This window comes from Balaenoptera physalus, assembly GCF_965194825.1.
Source record: "Balaenoptera physalus genome assembly, chromosome: 10".
NCBI lineage: Eukaryota > Metazoa > Chordata > Mammalia > Artiodactyla > Balaenopteridae > Balaenoptera > Balaenoptera physalus.
The window spans coordinates 101928683-101947878 of NC_138889.1; the positions used below are offsets into that span (position 1 = coordinate 101928683).

General features: G+C 50.5%; 2 protein-coding genes across 5 annotated transcripts in view; one reads left to right on the forward strand and one right to left on the reverse strand.

The window, feature by feature from the left end:
• On the reverse strand, positions 1-4963 carry YPEL4 (yippee like 4). The gene is made up of 5 exons (XM_082476169.1): positions 4604-4963; positions 1894-2217; positions 1678-1721; positions 1215-1323; positions 1-986 (listed from the first exon to the last, which is right to left on the reverse strand). Exons 2-5 carry the CDS (start codon positions 2032-2034, stop codon positions 897-899), a joined length of 384 nt encoding a protein of 127 aa, XP_082332295.1. The 5' UTR covers positions 2035-2217; positions 4604-4963; the 3' UTR covers positions 1-896.
• Positions 4158-19196, forward strand: part of CLP1 (cleavage factor polyribonucleotide kinase subunit 1) — a 17363-nt gene continuing 2324 nt past the window's right edge. The window contains exons 1-3 of one of the 4 annotated variants that reach the window (XM_082476112.1): positions 4158-4178; positions 9835-10462; positions 10871-11987. In XM_082476112.1, the coding sequence (XP_082332238.1) occupies positions 9857-10462; positions 10871-11542 (1278 nt within the window). In that variant the 5' untranslated portion in view covers positions 4158-4178; positions 9835-9856 and the 3' untranslated portion in view covers positions 11543-11987. Of the gene's footprint in view, positions 4179-8615; positions 9761-9834; positions 10463-10870; positions 17266-19196 lie in introns of those variants that run through there. The other 3 variants (XM_082476110.1, XM_082476109.1, XM_082476111.1) reach the window with 3 other exon arrangements.

Here is a 19196-nt window from a genome sequence, read left to right on the forward strand (position 1 = left end):
TCACAGTTGCTTTCCCCTTTTTATTAAAAATAGACCCAAACACTTTATGTATCATACAAAAGTTTCGTCCGCTGGTGGCAGCCACGAGGAAGCCTGGCCCCGTAGCACTGATTTCCCGCCTTCCCCCCAAGGGACTGGGTCCCAGGGAGCAGTGGCTGGGCCTCGGAGAGCGCCCACAAAGACTGCTTGCTCTGGAATGTGCCAGCTGGGGGTGAGGCTGTTCCAGGGCAACTCTCTCTACCGCGCCCAAAGGTCAGATGCTCGAAAGTGCCTCTTTAGTGCCAAGATAAACAAGTGGAGTGAAATGGAAACCCCTGTGATTCTTTTATTAGTACCCAGGGCCTGGGATTTGGGATTTCCACCCCCAACGAATCCTTGCTTCTACAAACAGGGGTGGGAAACTTCACCCTTAGAGACTCTGGTATCTCCCGGTGTCTGAGGCCAAAATTTCACTCCATCTCGAGCCTTTTCCCATCCGCTATTCTGTGGCCTAGGATCTACCAGTCCCATGACTCAGAGTTGGTCCTCTGTTCATTCACAGAGGTGGAGCAAACACTGATTCTTCCCGTGGTCCTCTCTGCCTGAGTCTACGCCCCGCCATCCCCTCAATTTTCAGGACCTTGGGGCTAGAAGGCCCCACAGCCAGCCCTTTCCCCCAGTCTGTCTCCCTGGCTGCTGCCCCCTCCTGAGCCTTCAGCACCCCTGGGGTACCCCAGACCCCCGTTCCAAAGGGGCCTGGGAGTGATGAGGTGGAGGCGGGGGAGGGGTTGGTGGGAGCCGGGATTCCCCCCAGGGGTGGGGCAGTACTCATGCTGGTATGGACGCTTGGCAGGGCCCGGGGACAGGGGTAGGGAGGGTGGGGCATGCGGAGGAAGGGCACAGCCTGCCGGAGCCCCTCAGTCCCAGCCGTTGTCCTTCACCATGTGTGACATTTCAATGATGTACTTCCCTTCCTTGTACTTCTGGCTCGTCTCAAAAGCTTGTTCCTGATGGAGGGGAAGCAGTGAACGCAGGACAGAGCAGTTCCCTTCCAGGCACTCCTGCCGCCACCTGTGTTACCCCTGACCCCAACCCGTCTACCCCCGACCCAGTCCAACCCACTACTAGCTCCCTCTCCCCTTTGGATCATGCAAAGACCTAACATGTGGGCACTGGGGCTTGGAGGGCCATGGAGACTCCACTAGAGAGAGTGGCCCTCTCCCCCCGGTACTCACATATTTCCAGCCGAGGGTGGTTTTGCAGCTCTCGCAGAAAATATCAGCTACCGAGTGGAGCCCCGTGAGCAGGAGACGCTGTTCAGCGGGCCCACAGCCCACGTTGACCCTGTTTCAGGAAACAGGAGGGACCCAGGACCCAGTGGGGTCGCTCTGTCAGTCTAGACCCCAAACAAACAGCCCAAAGGACCTTCCATCTGGAGAGAGCTTAATCCTCCAAATGGAAGCCCCTGCCTTCAGCAATCCACCCTTTTCTGTCTAGTGCCTGGCCCTTTTTCTTCCGGTGCTGGGATTGCAGTTCTGCCCAGACTCCCCACAGAAGAACTGTAGACTGAATTTCTGAACCGCTTTGCAAAAGGAGAGGCAAAGGCAGCAGCTGCAAAACCACCTTCAGATGGCTCACCCTGTTTCTCCCAGGGGGAAATTATTCACAACACATGCACAAGGAGAGAGGTAGACTCACACGGAGTTAAACAGGTAGGCTCGGCCGTGGCTCCCTTGGAAGGACTGTGGAGACATAGGACCGACAGTGACTACTGGGTAGCCCTTGACCCCAGGGTTACCCTTGCCCTGAGTCCCCCCCGGGACACGGAGGAGGGAGGCTGGGCTTCGTTGCCTCACCCCTAGGTGATGTTTGGACTACCCTGGGAGGGGAGTGGCAGGCCCCCACTTGGCGTACCTTGGAAATAAGCTCATCGTGTTTGGCCAGGTGTGCACGGCAGTGGACGCAGCTGTAGGTGCGGTGGCAGCGGGGCAGGTAGCTGCGGAAAGTCTTGGTGGGGAGGCAGGCAGGGGCCGGGCCAGGGTCGCAGCTGGGCATGACGGGCTGGAGGACGATGCCCTGGCGGGCGGGAGGGGCTGGTGCCGTGCAGCTCCCACACAGACGGTCGCAGGTGAAGCAGCGGAGCAGGTTGGCTAGAGCCGTGTTTCAGGGCAGGAGAGATGTGGGGGGCTGCCCGGCCAGGGCCCCCCCAGACGTGGACCAGATAGAAATGGAAGTCACCTGGGAAGAGGGGAAGGTGCATCAGGAGAGCCGAGACCGCTTGAGGAGCCCCTCCTGCGGGCATGGAGAAGATGGGGCTCCGCTCACCTCCACCCCTACTTCCCCCCACCCCATCACCAGCAACCCTCCTCAGCGTCCAGTCGCGCTGTGTCTCCCTGTCCCCTGGATGACAGTCTGCTCTGGCAAGCCTGGCAGCGGATCCAGGCCTCTAGCCCAGGAGGTGGTGTCTCTCTCTCCTGAGGCGGGAGCTGCCTCCACCATTTTCCACCGAGAGCAGCCCGCTGGCACCAGCGCTGCCATGGGAGCAACGTCATTTGCAAGTGCTCTTTCCTTGATTTTCAGTTCTTTTGTGAGGATCTGCGTCCCACATGCTCTGGTAGGCTCTGCGTCTCTGGAGCTCAAAGCCTTTACAAAGTTGGGGGAGTCTGGCAGTTCTTCTTTCTCATGGCCTCCGTTTGCAAGATAATTGGTCCATCACACGTTTCGTGGGGGAGGGAGGGGCGTGATGAGAAGGGGAAGGCGGGCCGGCAGGCAGGTGCACACACTCTGCTCCAGCCCTCTTCTGGGGCTGGAGTCCTGCATTCTGGGAACTAGAACTTGATGGATGTCTCAGCCGGTACCAAGGACCTCAGACGTGGCTGCTGCAGTCTTGCACCTTGGTCCACGCGTTCTGGCCCGGAAGCAACTCTGGGCTTGTCTCCTCAGCCTCTGAGGCCCTCGGTCTCTCTTTCCTGCCCTCTGGAATTGCTGCCTTAGCCCTCGGTTAAGGACTTGGGCACCCAGCCTAGGAGAGAAACTCTCTTTCCTTCGGGCGCATCTGACAGCTGGAACCAGTGGGAAATGGGGACTGTGTCTGGGACGCCAGCGCTCCTGGGCTGTGTCTGTAGGGTGGGAGCAGCGTCTAAGATGGGCAGCAAAAGTGGAGGCTCTTATTTTCAAAACCTGTGTTTTGGGGCCCAAGGCAGAGGATGTTTCTCTTCACCTTCTCCCAAGGGCAGGACAAACAGCAGTGACTCTGTGGGTGACATGAGATAAAATAATTGCTGGGTCCTGATTAAGAATTTTGAGGAAGAGGCCCAGACTCCAGCCCCAGAGTGGCTGAGGGTGCTGGATAAGGAGGGAGGTGTACCCTGTTGGCTCTGATAAGCGAGCTGCTGTCTTCTCCCTCCTTCACGGGGCCTTCAGGCCCGTTGTGGACGGTTTAGCCCAAGTCTGGCTCCAAGATGCCCGTTGGGTGCTCTGGCAATGCTGGGCCACTAGTCAGAGCAGAGGTGTTGTGACTCTGGGCTGCCAGGGCGACGGGCTCTCATCCTGTCCTCTGCGGTGGCCCCCAGCACCCCAGCTGTTCCAGTGTTTCCTGGGGCCGCCAGGCACTCTCTCTACAAACCCCCCTGGCAGAGACCATCTTCAGATTCAGGTCTTCTCCCCCCGCTGGGGCGCAGGAAGACACCTTGGGCTGTGTTGAGGGTGACGTTGGGCTCTGGCTGCAGGAAACAGGCCCTCCTCACCAGCAGAGCACTCTTCAGCCTCCACTTCACAGGTCTGCCTTCAACTTTGCCTGCAGGTTCCCCTCTGACGCGCTCCATCTAACACACCTTCGAGGGGCCTGGGGAGGGGGCCGGGTCCTAGCTCTCAGACTCCTTCCCCAGCCTCCAGCACGCCTCCCTCCCTCTCTCTCCCGCTGCTTCCCCATCCAGCCCAGGAGAGGCTGCAAGGAAGGCCGGAGAGTCACTCACGGGAGTGGGAGGAGGGGAGGAGGGGTCACTTCTTTCCCCTTCTCAGATTACCGGGAGAAGCAAGTTGAGCAAATGACTGGGGAAAAAACAAAGGCAAGCTGAGTGCTGGGGAGAGGACGCTCCCTCAAGTGAAATGGGGCTGGACCGTGGGAGGTGGGGGGGAGGGGGGTGCTGAGCAACCAGCGCTGACGGCAGAGGCGCCGAGGCGGAGGCTCCAGGAAACAGGTGCGAATCCCGTGCCTCTTAGGGGGGGAAAAAAAAGGGAGGGGGACACCTGCTCACAAAGGATTTTCTCATCTGCTCTGAGGCTTCGGCCCCCTCCGGGCTGGCATTCCTTAGTAGGGTAAGGTCCAAATAATTAGCAGCGCAGCCGGCTCCCAGGGCGGGCTTTGGGGGTCTGCACCAGCCGCAAAACAATAAACAGCGATGCCTGATGCTGCAGCCAGAGTTGCCGGGAAATAAGTGCGGGAACCGTCAGAGCTTGGAGAGGGATGAAGGAGCTGAGAGAGGAGCGGAGGCAGCGGGGAGGGGGAAGGGAGGACAAAGGGTGGATGAATAATGCTTTTGCAAAGGGGAGAAAGCAACACGCAGCAGGAGGAGGAAATTTGCAAAGGGAAAAAGATTCATTTGGAGAAGGGCTGCCCCCTCACCTTGAGGTCGGCTCCAGAGATCTCCGTCTATCTCTCTCTCTCTCTCTCTCTCTCTCTCTCAATCTCTCTGCTCACTCTTCTCTCTTCTCCTTCCGCTCCTTCAATTGGGAAGGGGGTGGGGGCGCGGGGAGGGTAGTTAGGGGCTCAAGACTGGGGCTGCAAAGCTGGCCAGCTGCTAGGGGGCCAGAGGTTGTCTCTCGTCTGTACCTCGGGCTGTGGGTGAATGTAGCTGTATGTTGTGGAACTGCATCATAACACTGTGAGTCATCCATCCCCCCACCCCCCTCACCTCCCACGTCAGAGCAGGGCTGGGAGACACAGGAGGAGGGTTGGGAGGAAGGGAGCGGGCAGGCATTGAGGGATGGGGCTGGGGGAGTGATGCAGAGGGATGGGAGCAGAGGGGCGGGACGGGAGGGGCGGGTGCAAGAGGAGAGGCTGGTTGCTGAGGAGGAAGGCAGTGTGGCCAAGGAGACGGCAAGAACCTGGGGGAAGGACAGGGCTGCGCAAGGATGGAGTACAGTACGGGTGGCAGGACTGGAGGAAAGGAGGTGGCTAGGCGGGTGACCGTGAGAGATGGATGCAGAGTCAGGAGCGTGCACACACATTCAAGATGATACATTTCCCATTTCAGCTCTGGTACCAGCCTTGACGCAGGGAAAAGAAAGACATAGTAATTGTCACATATGGCATAGAGTGCCCCCAAGCTTGTACCAGGCACTTCCAAGCCTCAAAGCCTCCAGCTGAATACCCCCGAAGGAGTCATAGACCAAATATGACATCTCACATGCAGGAACCTCTTATCACCTACCTCCAAATTACTTGTGCTTCGTGAACGGAGACACCCACGTTACATAAGATTCTCTACTGGGCTATAAACTTTCTGAGGCAGGTCCTCTGGGAAACTCCTCTCTGCATCCCAGGACTGCGATGCCTAGCGCAGAACTTTGCATACAGAAGATGCTCACAAAACAGCCATTGAGTTGCATCTTCAGATGTCGTCCAAGTGTCTGGCTTTGGTCTCAGAGAGACCTGAGTTGGAATCCCGGCTCTGCCAATACACTTACCAGACACCACTGGGTGAGTTACCAATAAACGTCGTGCCCCTGTTTTGCTCTTCTGCTAAATGAAGCTAATAATGTTTACCTCATGGAGATGTGAAGTAAGGTGAGACAACATGTAAACACCTAAAAAATGCCTGGCACGTGATAGGCACTTAGTAAACCGTAGTTACTGTCATTTCAAAACAGTATTCTCAACTTAACACCCCTAAACCCAGAGCAGATTTACTATTAAATTCTGCTAGCTCGAGAGACACATGCCAAATTTATGTCTGATGAAGAATTTAACATCTTTCTTGCTATTTTTGTATCGGTTTCCAGTTAAACTTCAGTTGACCCAGAATATTTCTCATGGAGTGTTGCCCTGTGCAAGCTGCTAAAGTAGGTGATCACAGAACATAACCCTCTAAGATAAAAACTCCGATTTCTAACCAAGGCTAACATCCAGAAAACGAAGTACTTTCACAAGCAAGGAGGGGGAAAAGTTAAGGTAGGGAAATAAGCTTAATGGGAGGCAGTGCTAGCTGGGTATGAAAAAGTGAAAGGAATTCTGAATATTTAATCAGGGAAGATTCTGGGGTTTAAGGTAAATTCTGAAAGCACAGTGTGGTATCTTGAGTGATGTTACCAGAGGTTTGGAATTGAGAGGTAGAACTGAGTAAAGAAAGAGGGAAATATTCTTGCCTGGGCAACAGATGAGAAGGGAAATGTAAGTGGAGGAGGCATTTGTTGAGGAAAACAGTGGGAAGTGGGAAAAGGAAGGTGAGTAGTTTTTTAGGGCAAGGTTTGAAAGTGTGGAAGCAAAAAAGGATGCCAGTTAATTTAAATGAACTCAGGAAGAAAATTATCAAGGATTTCGCTGGAGAGGAGAATGAACAAGACACGTGAGGACAGTATTATTTGGGGGTGGGGTGGAGATGACAGGAATGCTTGGTGAAAGACTGAAAGTGAGGAAAGAGAGTGTAGGGAAGCACAGATGCTTTCAGTGTTCTGCCCTGACTCTTTCTGTGTTTAAGAAGCAAAATGGAGAGCAGTCCAAAGGAGGGGGAGGGGTTTCTTCTCCCTAAAGTCAGCTTGAGATGGCTATACAATACCCAAATTAAGATGACCTTCAGATAACTGGGAGAAATTGCCTTAGGGGAGAGGCAAAGAAACAAATCTGGGAGACAGACTGCATGGAAACAGGAGAGGATGAGCTCACTAAGGGAGAGAATTTTGCAAATGGAAGACTAGAACTGAATTTTTGAAGAATGGTGAAAGATTAGGGGATAGCTGGTAGTTCCCTGGAGAACTAATAGAGGCGTGGTGAATGAATTAAATAATTAAAGCAAATCACCAAAGAAAGTACTGTGAGAAGTGAGAAGTGAGAGACTTCCCTGGTGGTCCAGTGGGTAGGGCTCTGTGCTCCCAAGTGCAGGGGGCCCTGGTTTGGTCCGTGGTCGGGGAACTAGATCCTGCACGCATGCCCCAGCTAAGAGCCCGCATGTCGCAACGAAGATCCCGCGTGCTGCAACTGAGACCCGGTGCAGCCAAAATAATTAAATAAATAGAAGTGAGAAGTGAGGAAGGCACTCTTAGGAAGTGAATGGTAAAATGGGGCCAGCCGGAAAAAGGCAACCCAGAAAATCTTCCCAGGCTTTTCTACCCAGATTAACCCTGTGAGCTGGACTGAAAAAAGTACTCATCTCTAAAGCAGGGATGACAATTACAGTGTGTACTTCACAGGATTCTTGTGAGGATTAAATGGATTTATACCTGTAATGCCCATAGAACACTGTGTGGCATCTGGCACTATGCATTTGCTATTATTATAACGACACTCAAACTCCAAAATCTTGGGTTTGAGTACTAGCTTGGGCAAGTCGCTTCACCTACCTTAGTCTCCTACCTCACCTGAAACCGAAGATGATAAAGCTGACTTTACAGGTGGCTGTGAAAGAGGATACCTGAAAGGGCTTTGAAAAATGTAAACTACAAATAGATGGCATCGTTATAGCTTCCCCTCCTCAACTTACAATAACTTAAGAGCTAACATCAGATGCTTTCTATGTTACAGGCATTGGGCTTAGTACTTTACATACATCATCCTATGCAATCTTCAAAACAACTTGAAGAGGTTGGGTACTGTTATCGCTAGTTCACAGTCAAAAAACTGGGTCTCAGAGAGTTTAAGTCTGTGATTTGCCCAAAGTCACACAGCAAGCAAGTGGCATACATAGCAAAGAATACAAGATTCCAAAGTCCAAGCGCATCAGAAGCGTATAGACGTGGCCCAACCTGTTGCCTGTGGGGTTAAATGACTGACCTTGTATAACTGTCAGGGATATAGGGCGGGAAACAGAGTCCCCAACAAAACTCCCCGCTCAATAGGAGAGAGGTTGCTGGGTAACGACTGACTTGCAGAGTAACTGGAAAAAATTCTTGGACTTCTATTCGTTTATTTAAAAAAAATTTTTTTTAATGCTCTCTAGGGGCAAACATTGTGTCGGGTCGGGGATGACCGTCCAGGTTAGTCTCTGATAAGCTGTTTTCCTCCACTTTCCCTACCCCTTGGTTTCTTCGTATCCAAATGGTGTTCTGCTAATTTCCCCGTTTCCAGGCGATCGTGGGACCTAGACTAGTGAGTCCCCTTCCCTTCCCGCCGCCCTACCCCTTCCCGGACGGCAGGTGAGCGGGAGTACTGTGGCGAGAGGCCCCAGCCGCCGCGTCTCAGCGACCGTTGGCCCCCTCTGCTGGTCCCCGCCCCGCGCGGGGGCGTAACCGCCACTCCTCCTACTCCGCCCGCCCACGGGCTTTGCGAACAATGACGGCCGCCGCCCCGCCCACCTTTGATGTCACAATCAAAAACAATCCTTTAACTACAAGTCCCAGAAAGCCGAGCGGCTGTGTGAACGCGATCGCTCGCGGCTGTTCTGGCACTACTACATATCCCAGGGGGCATCGCGCGGCCGCGGCTTCTCCACTGCGCAAGTGCGGAAACGCCTGAATTTCCGGCGTGGGTCTAGGCGAGCGTGGCTAGCCGTTGGGCTTAGGTCCTAGTTAGTGAGGGCTTTTTGGTTTACAAGTTTGGGCTCGTGGCTGTACAGGTAAGGTAATAAGCTCAGGAACGCAACCGTCGCTTCCTTGGAGCCTGGGCAGATTTCGGTGCCTGGGGAGGCTGGGACAGATGCTGGACCTAGAGCTGCGATCCCGGGATCGGAGATAATTCTTCGCTGTTCCTCGGCGTTTTCTAGTTTATGTAGTGATTTTTCCCCCCCTCTAGCAATCGCTGTTAATCCCCAGAACAACACTTTGTGTGAGGAAGTGTAAGTTCCTCCAGTTGACAACTGAGGAAAAGGTACAGAGAAGTTAAGTGATTTATTTGTCTAAAGACACTACTAGTGGTTGCTGAGCTGTTTTCTTAGTGCTGTTTTGAGTCCGAACCCGGTATTCTCTGCTTTGCATCCGGATTGCTGGCTCCCTTTCTTGTTGACTAAGAGGGTTAGGGATTGGGCATCTATTGCCTTTTTTTTTTTTAAATAAATTTATTTATTTATTTATTATTTATTTTTGGCTTGTTGGGTCTTCGTTTCTGTGCGAGGGCTTTCTCCAGTTGTGGCGAGTGGGGGCCACTCTTCATCACGGTGCGCGGGCCTCTCACTGTCGCGGCCTCTCCCGTTGCGGAGCACAGGCTCTAGACGCGCAGGCTCAGTAGTTGTGGCACACGGGCTTAGTTGCTCCGCAGCATGTGGGATCTTCCCAGACCAGGGCTCGAACCGGTGTCCCCCGCACTGGCAGGCGGACTCTCAACCACTACGCCACCAGGGAAGCCCTCTATTGCCTTTTTAAGTCTGTTATATCCCAGTAGGGCGATGAAGGTGATGTAATCAAGTCTTCGTTCAATCTGTAGATACCGTTTTCTTCTTACTCCGAGTCGTGTATTCACTGGGTGTTTTTATAGAGGTGCCTTTGGGTTGTCAAGCTGTATTCTAGGTACTAGAGTTACAGCAGCAAACAAAAATACCCCCCCCCCCTTACGTTCTAGTGAGGGTAGACAGACAATAAACAAATATATAGTGAGACAGATGGTGATCAGAGGTAAGAAGAAGTATGAAGCAAGGTAAGCAGAAACGTCCACTGGAGGATTTTGAAGTGAGTCCTGGCTTCTGTTTATATCTGATATTTGTGTTCTAGGCACAGCAGCCACACAGAAAAGATGGGAGAGGAGGCCAATGATGACAAGAAGCCAACTACTAAATTTGAACTAGAGCGAGAAACAGAACTTCGCTTTGAGGTGGAGGCCTCTCAGTCAGTTCAGTTGGAGCTGCTCGCTGGCATGGCAGAAATCTTTGGCACAGAGCTGACCCGAAACAAGAAATTCACCTTTGATGCTGGTGCCAAGGTGGCTGTTTTCACTTGGCATGGCTGTGCTCTACAGCTCAGTGGCCGCACCGAGGTGGCGTATGTCTCCAAGGACACCCCTATGTTGCTTTATCTCAACACTCATACAGCCTTGGAGCAGATGCGGAGGCAGGCGGAGAAGGAAGAAGAGCGAGGGCCCCGGGTGATGGTAGTGGGCCCCACTGATGTGGGCAAGTCCACAGTGTGCCGTCTCCTGCTCAACTACGCAGTGCGTTTGGGCCGCCGGCCCACTTACGTGGAGTTGGATGTGGGCCAGGGCTCTGTGTCCATCCCTGGTACCATGGGGGCCCTCTACATTGAGCGGCCAGCAGATGTTGAAGAGGGATTCTCTATCCAGGCCCCTCTGGTGTATCATTTTGGCTCCACCACTCCTGGCACCAATATCAAGCTTTATAATAAGGTCAGAGCCAGGGCCAAGGTGGGGTGGAGGGAAGGGCTGCTGTCAGGGTTGGAAGCTGTGCAGAAGTTTGCCAGTTAAAATTCTTTGCTCCCTCTCAGCTGGTATTATTGCCACATGATTTTGGAAAAGACAGTTTCAAAAATAAGTCAACCTCAGATTGTTAAACGTTTCTATGGACCTATTCTTAAGTGATTTATTAAGTTTCTACTTAGGACAGGAAACACAAGAGGCAGAAGAAGCAACATAAAATAAAAATTAAATCCACGTTATGGGGTCACAACCACAGCCATTAAGAGTGTCCGTTTTTTTATATCTGATTCCACTTATTCTAAAGAAGGGTAAAAGAGCTGTAGATTGGTTTGTTTTTCTGGGTTTTTTTTCCCCTCACCTCAATCCTTTCTTCTGCAGATTACATCTCGTTTAGCAGATGTGTTCAACCAAAGGTGTGAAGTGAACCGAAGGGCCTCTGTGAGTGGCTGTGTCATTAACACCTGTGGCTGGGTCAAGGGCTCTGGTTACCAGGCACTGGTGCATGCAGCCTCAGCCTTCGAGGTGGATGTAGTTGTGGTTCTGGATCAAGAACGACTGTACAATGAACTGAAACGGGACCTACCTCACTTTGTACGCACTGTGCTGCTGCCTAAATCCGGGGGTGTGGTTGAGCGCTCCAAGGACTTCCGGCGGGAATGTAGGGATGAGCGTATCCGTGAGTATTTCTATGGATTCCGGGGCTGTTTCTATCCCCATGCCTTCAATGTCAAATTTTCAGATGTGAAAATCTACAAAGTTGGGGCACCCACCATCCCAGACTCCTGTCTGCCTTTGGGCATGTCTCAGGAGGACAATCAGCTCAAGCTAGTCCCCGTCACCCCTGGCCGAGATATGGTGCACCACCTCCTGAGTGTCAGCACTGCTGAGGGCACAGAGGAGAACCTTTCTGAGACAAGTGTGGCTGGCTTCATCGTGGTGACCAGTGTGGACCTAGAGCATCAGGTGTTCACTGTTCTCTCTCCAGCCCCCCGCCCACTGCCTAAGAACTTCCTTCTCATCATGGATATCCGGTTCATGGATCTTAAGTAGAGATGAGCAGGAAGCCTTGCTGCCTGGGGCGTAGAGATCTTCTGGCCATCACCTAAGGCACGTGGGCTGCGGTATGAGGATCTCTTGAGGCCAGGCTGACCAGTAAATGGTGGACTACTCGGAAGCGTATATTCTACCTCTTACAACAGGTGGTGGTAACCTAACTCTTCTGATCTTGAACCAGAAGGAGAACCATGAGAATATAATTGGTTTCTTAGATCAGCTGAGTTGCCACTTTGAATGATCTGAGTTCCAGAGAAGTCCCATTTTTTTCACTCTGCTACTATGTGGACTAATTTATTACTGCTTTTTATATTCTGTATATAGTACTTGTTATCTTGTTTGTCCAGGATGAGAGAGCGAATTCAAAGGACTCCTTCCAATAAAGTTCATACTTGGGGAAACAAAACAAAACAAAACTATTTTAATAAACATTTTTGCCATATCACAGAAGTTGGTGTAATTTTTAAAATTTTTGTTTTTCCCCTAAGGATTATAGAAACATTATTGGAATGATTTATTGCTGAATGCCTAGAGGAGAGGAAAGCCAAGAGCCCACCTGTGAGCTAAGCAGGTGAACTTTTATGATGGGTCCCCTTTCCTTTGCACTTAGGTAAATAGATGCTAAATCTGTTGTTTAATTGGAACCAGACCTAAGTCAAAATGTAAATTGAGCTTTCAGGTGGTAAGCTGGGAGCGCCCATTCTCTTTGATCTCTTGCAAATGATTGTCATACCTGGTTTGGACTTGCATTATTGAATAAGCATCGTGATGCCTTTCGTCCATTCATTCTTTCCACACATTTTCATCATGCACCTACTGTGTGACAGGTACCATTCTAGATGGGGGCGGGGAACAAGATAGACAAAGTCTTACAGAGCTTACACTAAACATAAAAAGGTAAGTGCTCTGCAGAGACTTAAGATTGGGTGATAGGAGAGAGTGGCTGGGAGGCTTTTTAGATTGGGTGGTCAGGAAAGGCCTCTTCTGAGCACACATTTTGAGTTAGGACCTGAATGGCTGTGTGAAATCGGGGCAAAATCTTCCTGGTGGAGGAAACAGTGCAAAACCCTAAGAAAGGAAAAAAAAAATGTTTTGGATGAAGGGAGAGGCCAATGTGGTTGGAGTGTAGTGAATCAGGGGGAGAGCGGTAAATGTTGAGGCTGGGGTTGGGGGGAGGGAGGCAGCAAAGACCAGATAATGTAGGGCTTTTATAATCCAAGAGTAGTGGGAAATGATGGGAGAGGGGTAATGTCTTAGTCCCTTCGGGCCGCTGTAAAAAAATACCACAAACTGGGTAGCTTATAAACGTCAGAAATTTTTCACATTTTTGGAGGCTGGAATGGCCAAAATCAAGGCACCAAGCATGGTCACGTTCTGCTAAGGGCTGTCTTCCAAGTTGCAGATTGCCTGTCTCAACTGTGTCCTCACATAGTGAAAGGGGCAGGAAGCCCTCTGGAGCCTCTTTTATAAAGGCACTAATCCCATTCACGAAGGTTCTACATTCATGACAAGCATCTTTCAAAGATTCCATCCGCTAATACCATCATCTTTGGGGATTTCAGCATAAGAATTGGGATTGGGGGGGCACAAAAATTCAGACCATAGCAGGTGGTTAAACAGACGAATGACATGATTTATCAATAATTTACATTGAAAAGATCGCTGCTGTGTGGAAAATGGGTTATAGAGGCGAGAGAAGAAGCAAGGACACGAGTTAGGAGACTTGTGGTAGCTTCAATGTGAGAATGGATTAGAAGAGGGCAGCAGAGGTAGAGTTGGTGAGTAGATTGCCTTGGGATATTTTGGAGGTAAAATTGATAGGACTTGCTGATGGGAGAGGTGAGGAAAAGCAAGTGGAATCAAAGATGATTCCTACATTTTTCTTTTTTATAAATTTATTTATTATTTATTTATTTTTGGCTGTGTTGGGTCTTCATTTCTGCGCCTGGGCTTTCTCTAGTTGCGGTGAGTGGGGGCTACTCTTCGTTGCGGTGCGTGGGCTTCTCACTGGGGTGGCTTCTCTTGTTGTGGAGCACGGGCTCTAGGCGTGCGGGCTTCAGTAGTTGTGGCTCACGGGCTCGAGAGCGCAGGCTCAGTTGTTGTGGCGCACGGGCTTAGTTGCTCTGTGGCATGTGGGATCTTCCTGGACCAGGGACTGAACCCATGTCCCCTGCATTGGCAGGCGGATTCTTAACCACTGTGCCACCAGGGAAGTCCCTGATTCCTACATTTTTTACTTGAGCAACTAGATCCGATCTGAGATTGGGGAAACTCTGGGAGAGGGGATAAGGAAACAGCAGGAGTTCTACTTCGGCAGCGTTAAGTTTGAACTATTAGTCATCCATAGGGGATGCCACATAGACAGTTGGAAACATGAGTCTGGAGGGTTGGGGAGAGTTAGGACTGAAGGTTCGTGGGAGCTTTTGGCCTACAGAGGGCATTTAAAGCAATGGCATTGGACGAAGTCACTTAGGGACTGTGTAAATGGAAATCAGAAGGAGGCAGAATAATGGACTTTCAGGGCATTCCAAACATAACAGGTAAATTATAATGGGAGCTAGCAAAGGAGACTTGACTATTGATCTGGAAGCATTGGATGTCGGTGTTCACCTTGAAGTGTGTTGTCTTGGAATGGTGGGGATGAAATCCTGTTGAAACATATTGAGATAGATAAACAGAAGTGAAGATGACAGGTATAGAGAACTCTCAAGAAGCTTTGCTTAGAAAGGAAGTGGGGGTGGGGTTATGGAGTCGAGGGAGGGTTTGTTGTTAGGTTTTTAGATAGGATGCCTCAGCATATCAACAGATTCTAGAGGGAGAGAATTTAATGATGGATATGGGTGTGTTCTTTACATGGGTGTGTTTTTCATTTTTCAAATAAAATGTCAAAAAATTCAGAAGAAAATGAAGGGTGTGGGATCCAGAGCACAAGAGGGGAAACTGTGCCTTAACACAAGCAAAGACATTTCAGAAGGACAGGAGGGAAGGCAGCAGTATTTAAACATAAAAAGGTCTCTGGTGGTTTTGGTTCTGAATGGGCATTCTTTGCACCTAAATCCAAGCGTAGCATTTTGTTCTTGTCTGCCTGTAAATACAGTGAGTTGAACTAAAAAAAAAAAAAAAAAAAAGACCCTGTAGTTTGCCACCTATAGACATGAGGAAATGCAAGTGGAGAGGATTTGAAGAAGTATAGATAAACTACACTAGAAAAAAAAAAAAACAACTATAAGGTATTACTTGACATATATAGCAAAGTAATTTATTTGAAGTTCGGTGGTCTGGATATCTCATTGTTTTAATCTAGATCAGCGGTCCCCAACCTTTTTGGCACCAGGGACCGGTTTCGTGGAAGACAATTTTTCCACAGAACGGAGGGAGGGGGTGGGGTGGGGCGGGCTATTTAGGCGGTGATGCTAGCGATGACGAGCTGTAGATGAAGCTTTGCTCGCTTGCCTGCCGCTCTCCCCTCCTGCTGTGCGGCCCGGTTCCTAACGGGGTTGGGGACCCCTGGTCTGGTTTTTACCGTGCAGTACTTTTCAGAAGTGGCTGTCAGTTTAAACCTTATGTTCTATTAAACATCCTTTCCAGGAAATATCTTGCACGATCCTAAGGAAAACTGGATAAGAAAATGGAATCTCTCTCTAAACCTTGGGATAGTGATTAAGCCACCATTAGTGCTCACCTATCTAAGAGCGTGGCATTCAGTAATCCAGTGTCCTAGCGGAGTTTGGTATATGTGGTTGGTTGGCGGAATGTAGGATACTCGTTCCTATTTAGTACTGTCTAGCCAAGAGACAAAACAATTTACAGGTTCTTAGACTGTTGAAAGCGGGAAGAGAAAGATCCCTAATCTGTGAAGTTGGGGAAATGAAGTCTTAAAATCCAAGAAAAATATACAATAGGAAAATGACATTTGATTTCTTCCTAAGGAAACAACCTGATTTACAAATAGAAAATCCTCTATAAATAAAACAAATATTGTATCTCCAATACCTTACCTTTACCTTCTATAAGGTCTAAAGTTTTTAAATTTTTCATTTTTTAAATGAACACTGTCATTAAAAGAGAACTCTCCAGTGTGATGCAATTAATGGCAGATTGAAGCCCTTAGCAAGAATGAACTAGAACCTGTTATATATGCCATGTCAGAGAAGGAACTAGACTAGACCTCAGAAAACAGAAGGTAGACTTTCTCCTTTCCCTTCCTGCTTAGCGCTAACTTATCAGGGCACAGTTAAACCATCGACATTTGACACCAAAACCGAGGACAGACCACAGGATTTAGAATCACACTTTACAAGTGAGACACCTTGGCTTCAGAGAAGTGGCTGGTGGAACACTTTTTTGAAAGACTATTATGTAATAGCCAGAGCAGCTTTCAAAAGAGAAATGGCCTTGAGCGAAATGAAAGAACACTGGGCCTTGCTCTTGGGTTCGCAGCTATGTTGGGCTAATTAGGGCAAAATGTGGCGCTGTGATCTACGTAGACCTGGCCAGCAGCTCGCCAGGGACTGGAGCTTCTAGAGAAACTTTTCCTTCCTGTCTGTATTCCCGGATTGGGAGAGGTTAGGCTTGGGGGCGTCCAGCCTTTGTGTTGCGGTGAAACACTAAGGGAATTAAGCGGAGCCAACAGCCGGCTCTCACTCCAGGGGGCTGCCACCGCCTCAGCGCGCATTCCCTGCGCCTCCTTCCACGGTTGGCACTACGGCTCCAAGGCTCGCTGCCGCTCTCCTTCCCATTCCTCCCGTGCCTTAGGCAGGAGCTTCGGCCCCCAACTGACTCTTCCACTCCCTGCGGCCCCTCCCTGCGGAAGCCACAGCCCAGACATTTCCATTATCCTGGGATTCTGCTGGTACCAGGGAACTCGTCGGACTGAGAACTGCTCCATAAAGATGGTTTTAAATAAAGTTTTCGCCATCCAAAAAGGGGGGAGGGATTGGGGGAGGGCTATTTAGTGGCCAAACCGTTGGCCAATGCATGAAGGGGCTGAAGCAGGAAGACGCCGGGGCCAGTGGATAATTGGTTACGCCAGAAGCCTGTCTAGACTGTACCATACTTATTGGAGGGGGGGTTGGCGAATTCGGAAGGGTAGCTGCTTGTTCTTGAGTACTTTCAGTAAACACATATAATTATTTTTTACTTCTGAGGATTTCTGCATCGATTCAGGAGGGGTAGAAAGCAGGAGGCAGGAAAAAGGAATATTCGCTCGGCCATTTCCCCAGTTCCAACTCCTGCGCAGTACGCCCACCCTCTTCTCCCGGTTGCCAGCGGAGCCAGACGGCTCTGCGCGCGCGTTCTCGTTTTCTTGCGTGGTACGGCGCTGTGCTCCTGCAGCCAATCAGGCCGCGGGGTCGCCGCGGTCGCCGGGGTGCGCGCGCACGCCCTAGAGCGGCGTTGGGGTGGGGGATATGGGTGAATGGGAGAGTGAGCGGGGGCGGGCGCGGCGGCGCGAGCCGCATGAATGAGAGAAACGTGCCCCGCGCGAGATGTCGCGCGCGCCCGGGACAGGGAGCCAATGAGAACGCTGGGAGGGCTCGAGACCCGGCACTGAGGGCAGCGGCCGCGCGCCGGCTCGAAGACGAGCGACGCCGGGCGGGAGCGCGCGGAGCGGGGCGGGCGTGGAGCGTGCGGGGGCAGCGCGCTGCCTCTCAGAGGCCGGACGGCGCTGCTGAGAGGCGGCGGCGACTACGACGGCAGCGGTAACGGGAACCGCGCCGGGGGTGAGTGCCGGGGACACGGGTCCTTGCGGAACCGGAAGTGCCGGGCCAGGAAGGTGGGAGGGGAGAGTGACCTCTAGGGAAGGGGGACCAAGGAGGGGGAGGTGGCTTGAGGCCCCATTCCTCCCCCGGGCCGGGTCATCCAACTGCGGCGGGACCCTTGGGCCCCGGAAACGGACGACGAGTAGAGGCCGGGGATCCACGGCTGCCGGGGCTCAGAACGGGTTAGTGTCGGGCCGCCGGATCCTAGCTCGGGACCCCGGTCCCTCCGCTCCCGGCGCCCAGCCGCCGCCCCTTCCGCCCCCGGCCCTGCACCCCGAGGCTCTGCCGCCTCCCGCAGCCTGCTCCCGCAGCCCCAGTGGGCCCTGCTGCCGCGGATTCCGTCTTCTCTGTCTCGGCCAGCCCTGCCCCATACGGTGTTTCTCAGTGCCCCGGCTCCGGGCTGGGGACTGGGTGCTGTTCCCTCCCTGCGTTTCAGGTCCCCTCGCCCCATTCTTCTGATACTTATTTTGGCTCAAGCCTCATGCTGTTACCTGTTCTTTCGCATCCGTCCTCTTCCTCCCCTACCCCCACCAGCCGGGAGCTCCACGCTTTTAGTACTTCGTACTTTTTACAAGTGGGAACTCGAATATATTTGCCAATTTTTTTACCTATAGGAATCTGTTATGGGACAGGGCAGAAAGTGTTTTACCCACTTGGCCGCATGAAAACATTGAAATGAGAAGTAAGAAAGTGACAACGTTATGAAAGGTGTAGGATCACTTATACGTTATACTCTAGACCATTTTTCTGCCTTGGATTTTTCATTTACTGGTTAATGCCATCTTGTCTAGGTTGACCTTATATTCGCATCTTTATCCTTTTATCCCAGTATCCCTTTGTACTATATTAAATCTCTTCAGAGTATTCATTATCACCCGTTCTTTAAATACTTACAAGATTTATATTGCCATGTACTTCGGTACCTTGGTATAAGATGATAACACCCATATTAAGCTTCTGTTTGACTCTTCAGCCAGTATCTTGACATGTGGATTATTCCATGAAACGTTGATAACTGTGTTCAGATTTACTGTATTATACTATTATACCACTTTATTTCAACAAACAATACTTTTGTTCTCAGTCATGCTGCCATGTCCATTTATCCCTTTAAGGAGGTACTTGTATTGAACCTTTGTTAAAGCTTGAAACCACATATTCTGTAGTTTGTTTTATATATACATATTCCTATTCCATAGATTAAGCCTGAAATGTGTCATACACATTCTTGTACACCTTTCTCCTACTGGTATGAATCCCGACTGCTGGCTCTGATGAACCCCACTCACCCTGCAGTCTCATCCCTACTACCCACAGTACATCCTTCTGCTAAGCCTTGGTGCATCTTTATTATACCCAATACATTCTTAGGTTTTGTCTTGTCACTTCTAATGCATATCCCCTAAACATCTGAGACACTGATATCTTTTGTTTCCCAGTATTGTACTCCCTAGATGCCGTGGCCTTTTATGACTCTGAATTACTTTGGCAGTATTAGCCCATGTGACTTTTCTCCTGTCAGAAAATATAATCTGAAATCATATATGGTGTTTAAATGATATCCTACCCTAGATAAAATATAAGCAGTGCAATTTTCCATCTTCTCTAATCTTTGGGGTTTTGAGGGGCAAGTTTACTTTAATAGTGTTGTCTGTAAAGCAAGAATTTGCTTCGCATTGTTAACAAAGTTACTTAAGCCTAAATTCAGAAAGTTGGGCTTTGATTCCTGTAGGAATCAATCTATTCTAATAATGCTGTTTGGCTCTCTAAAACTCTTTTTTTTTTTTTTTTTTTTTTTTTGAGAGAGAGAGAATGAATGAATCTTGAAGGAAGGCACCTTAGCCTTTCATGCCACAGAAAAGAGAGGAAGTGCTAAATTCCAGGGTACATTC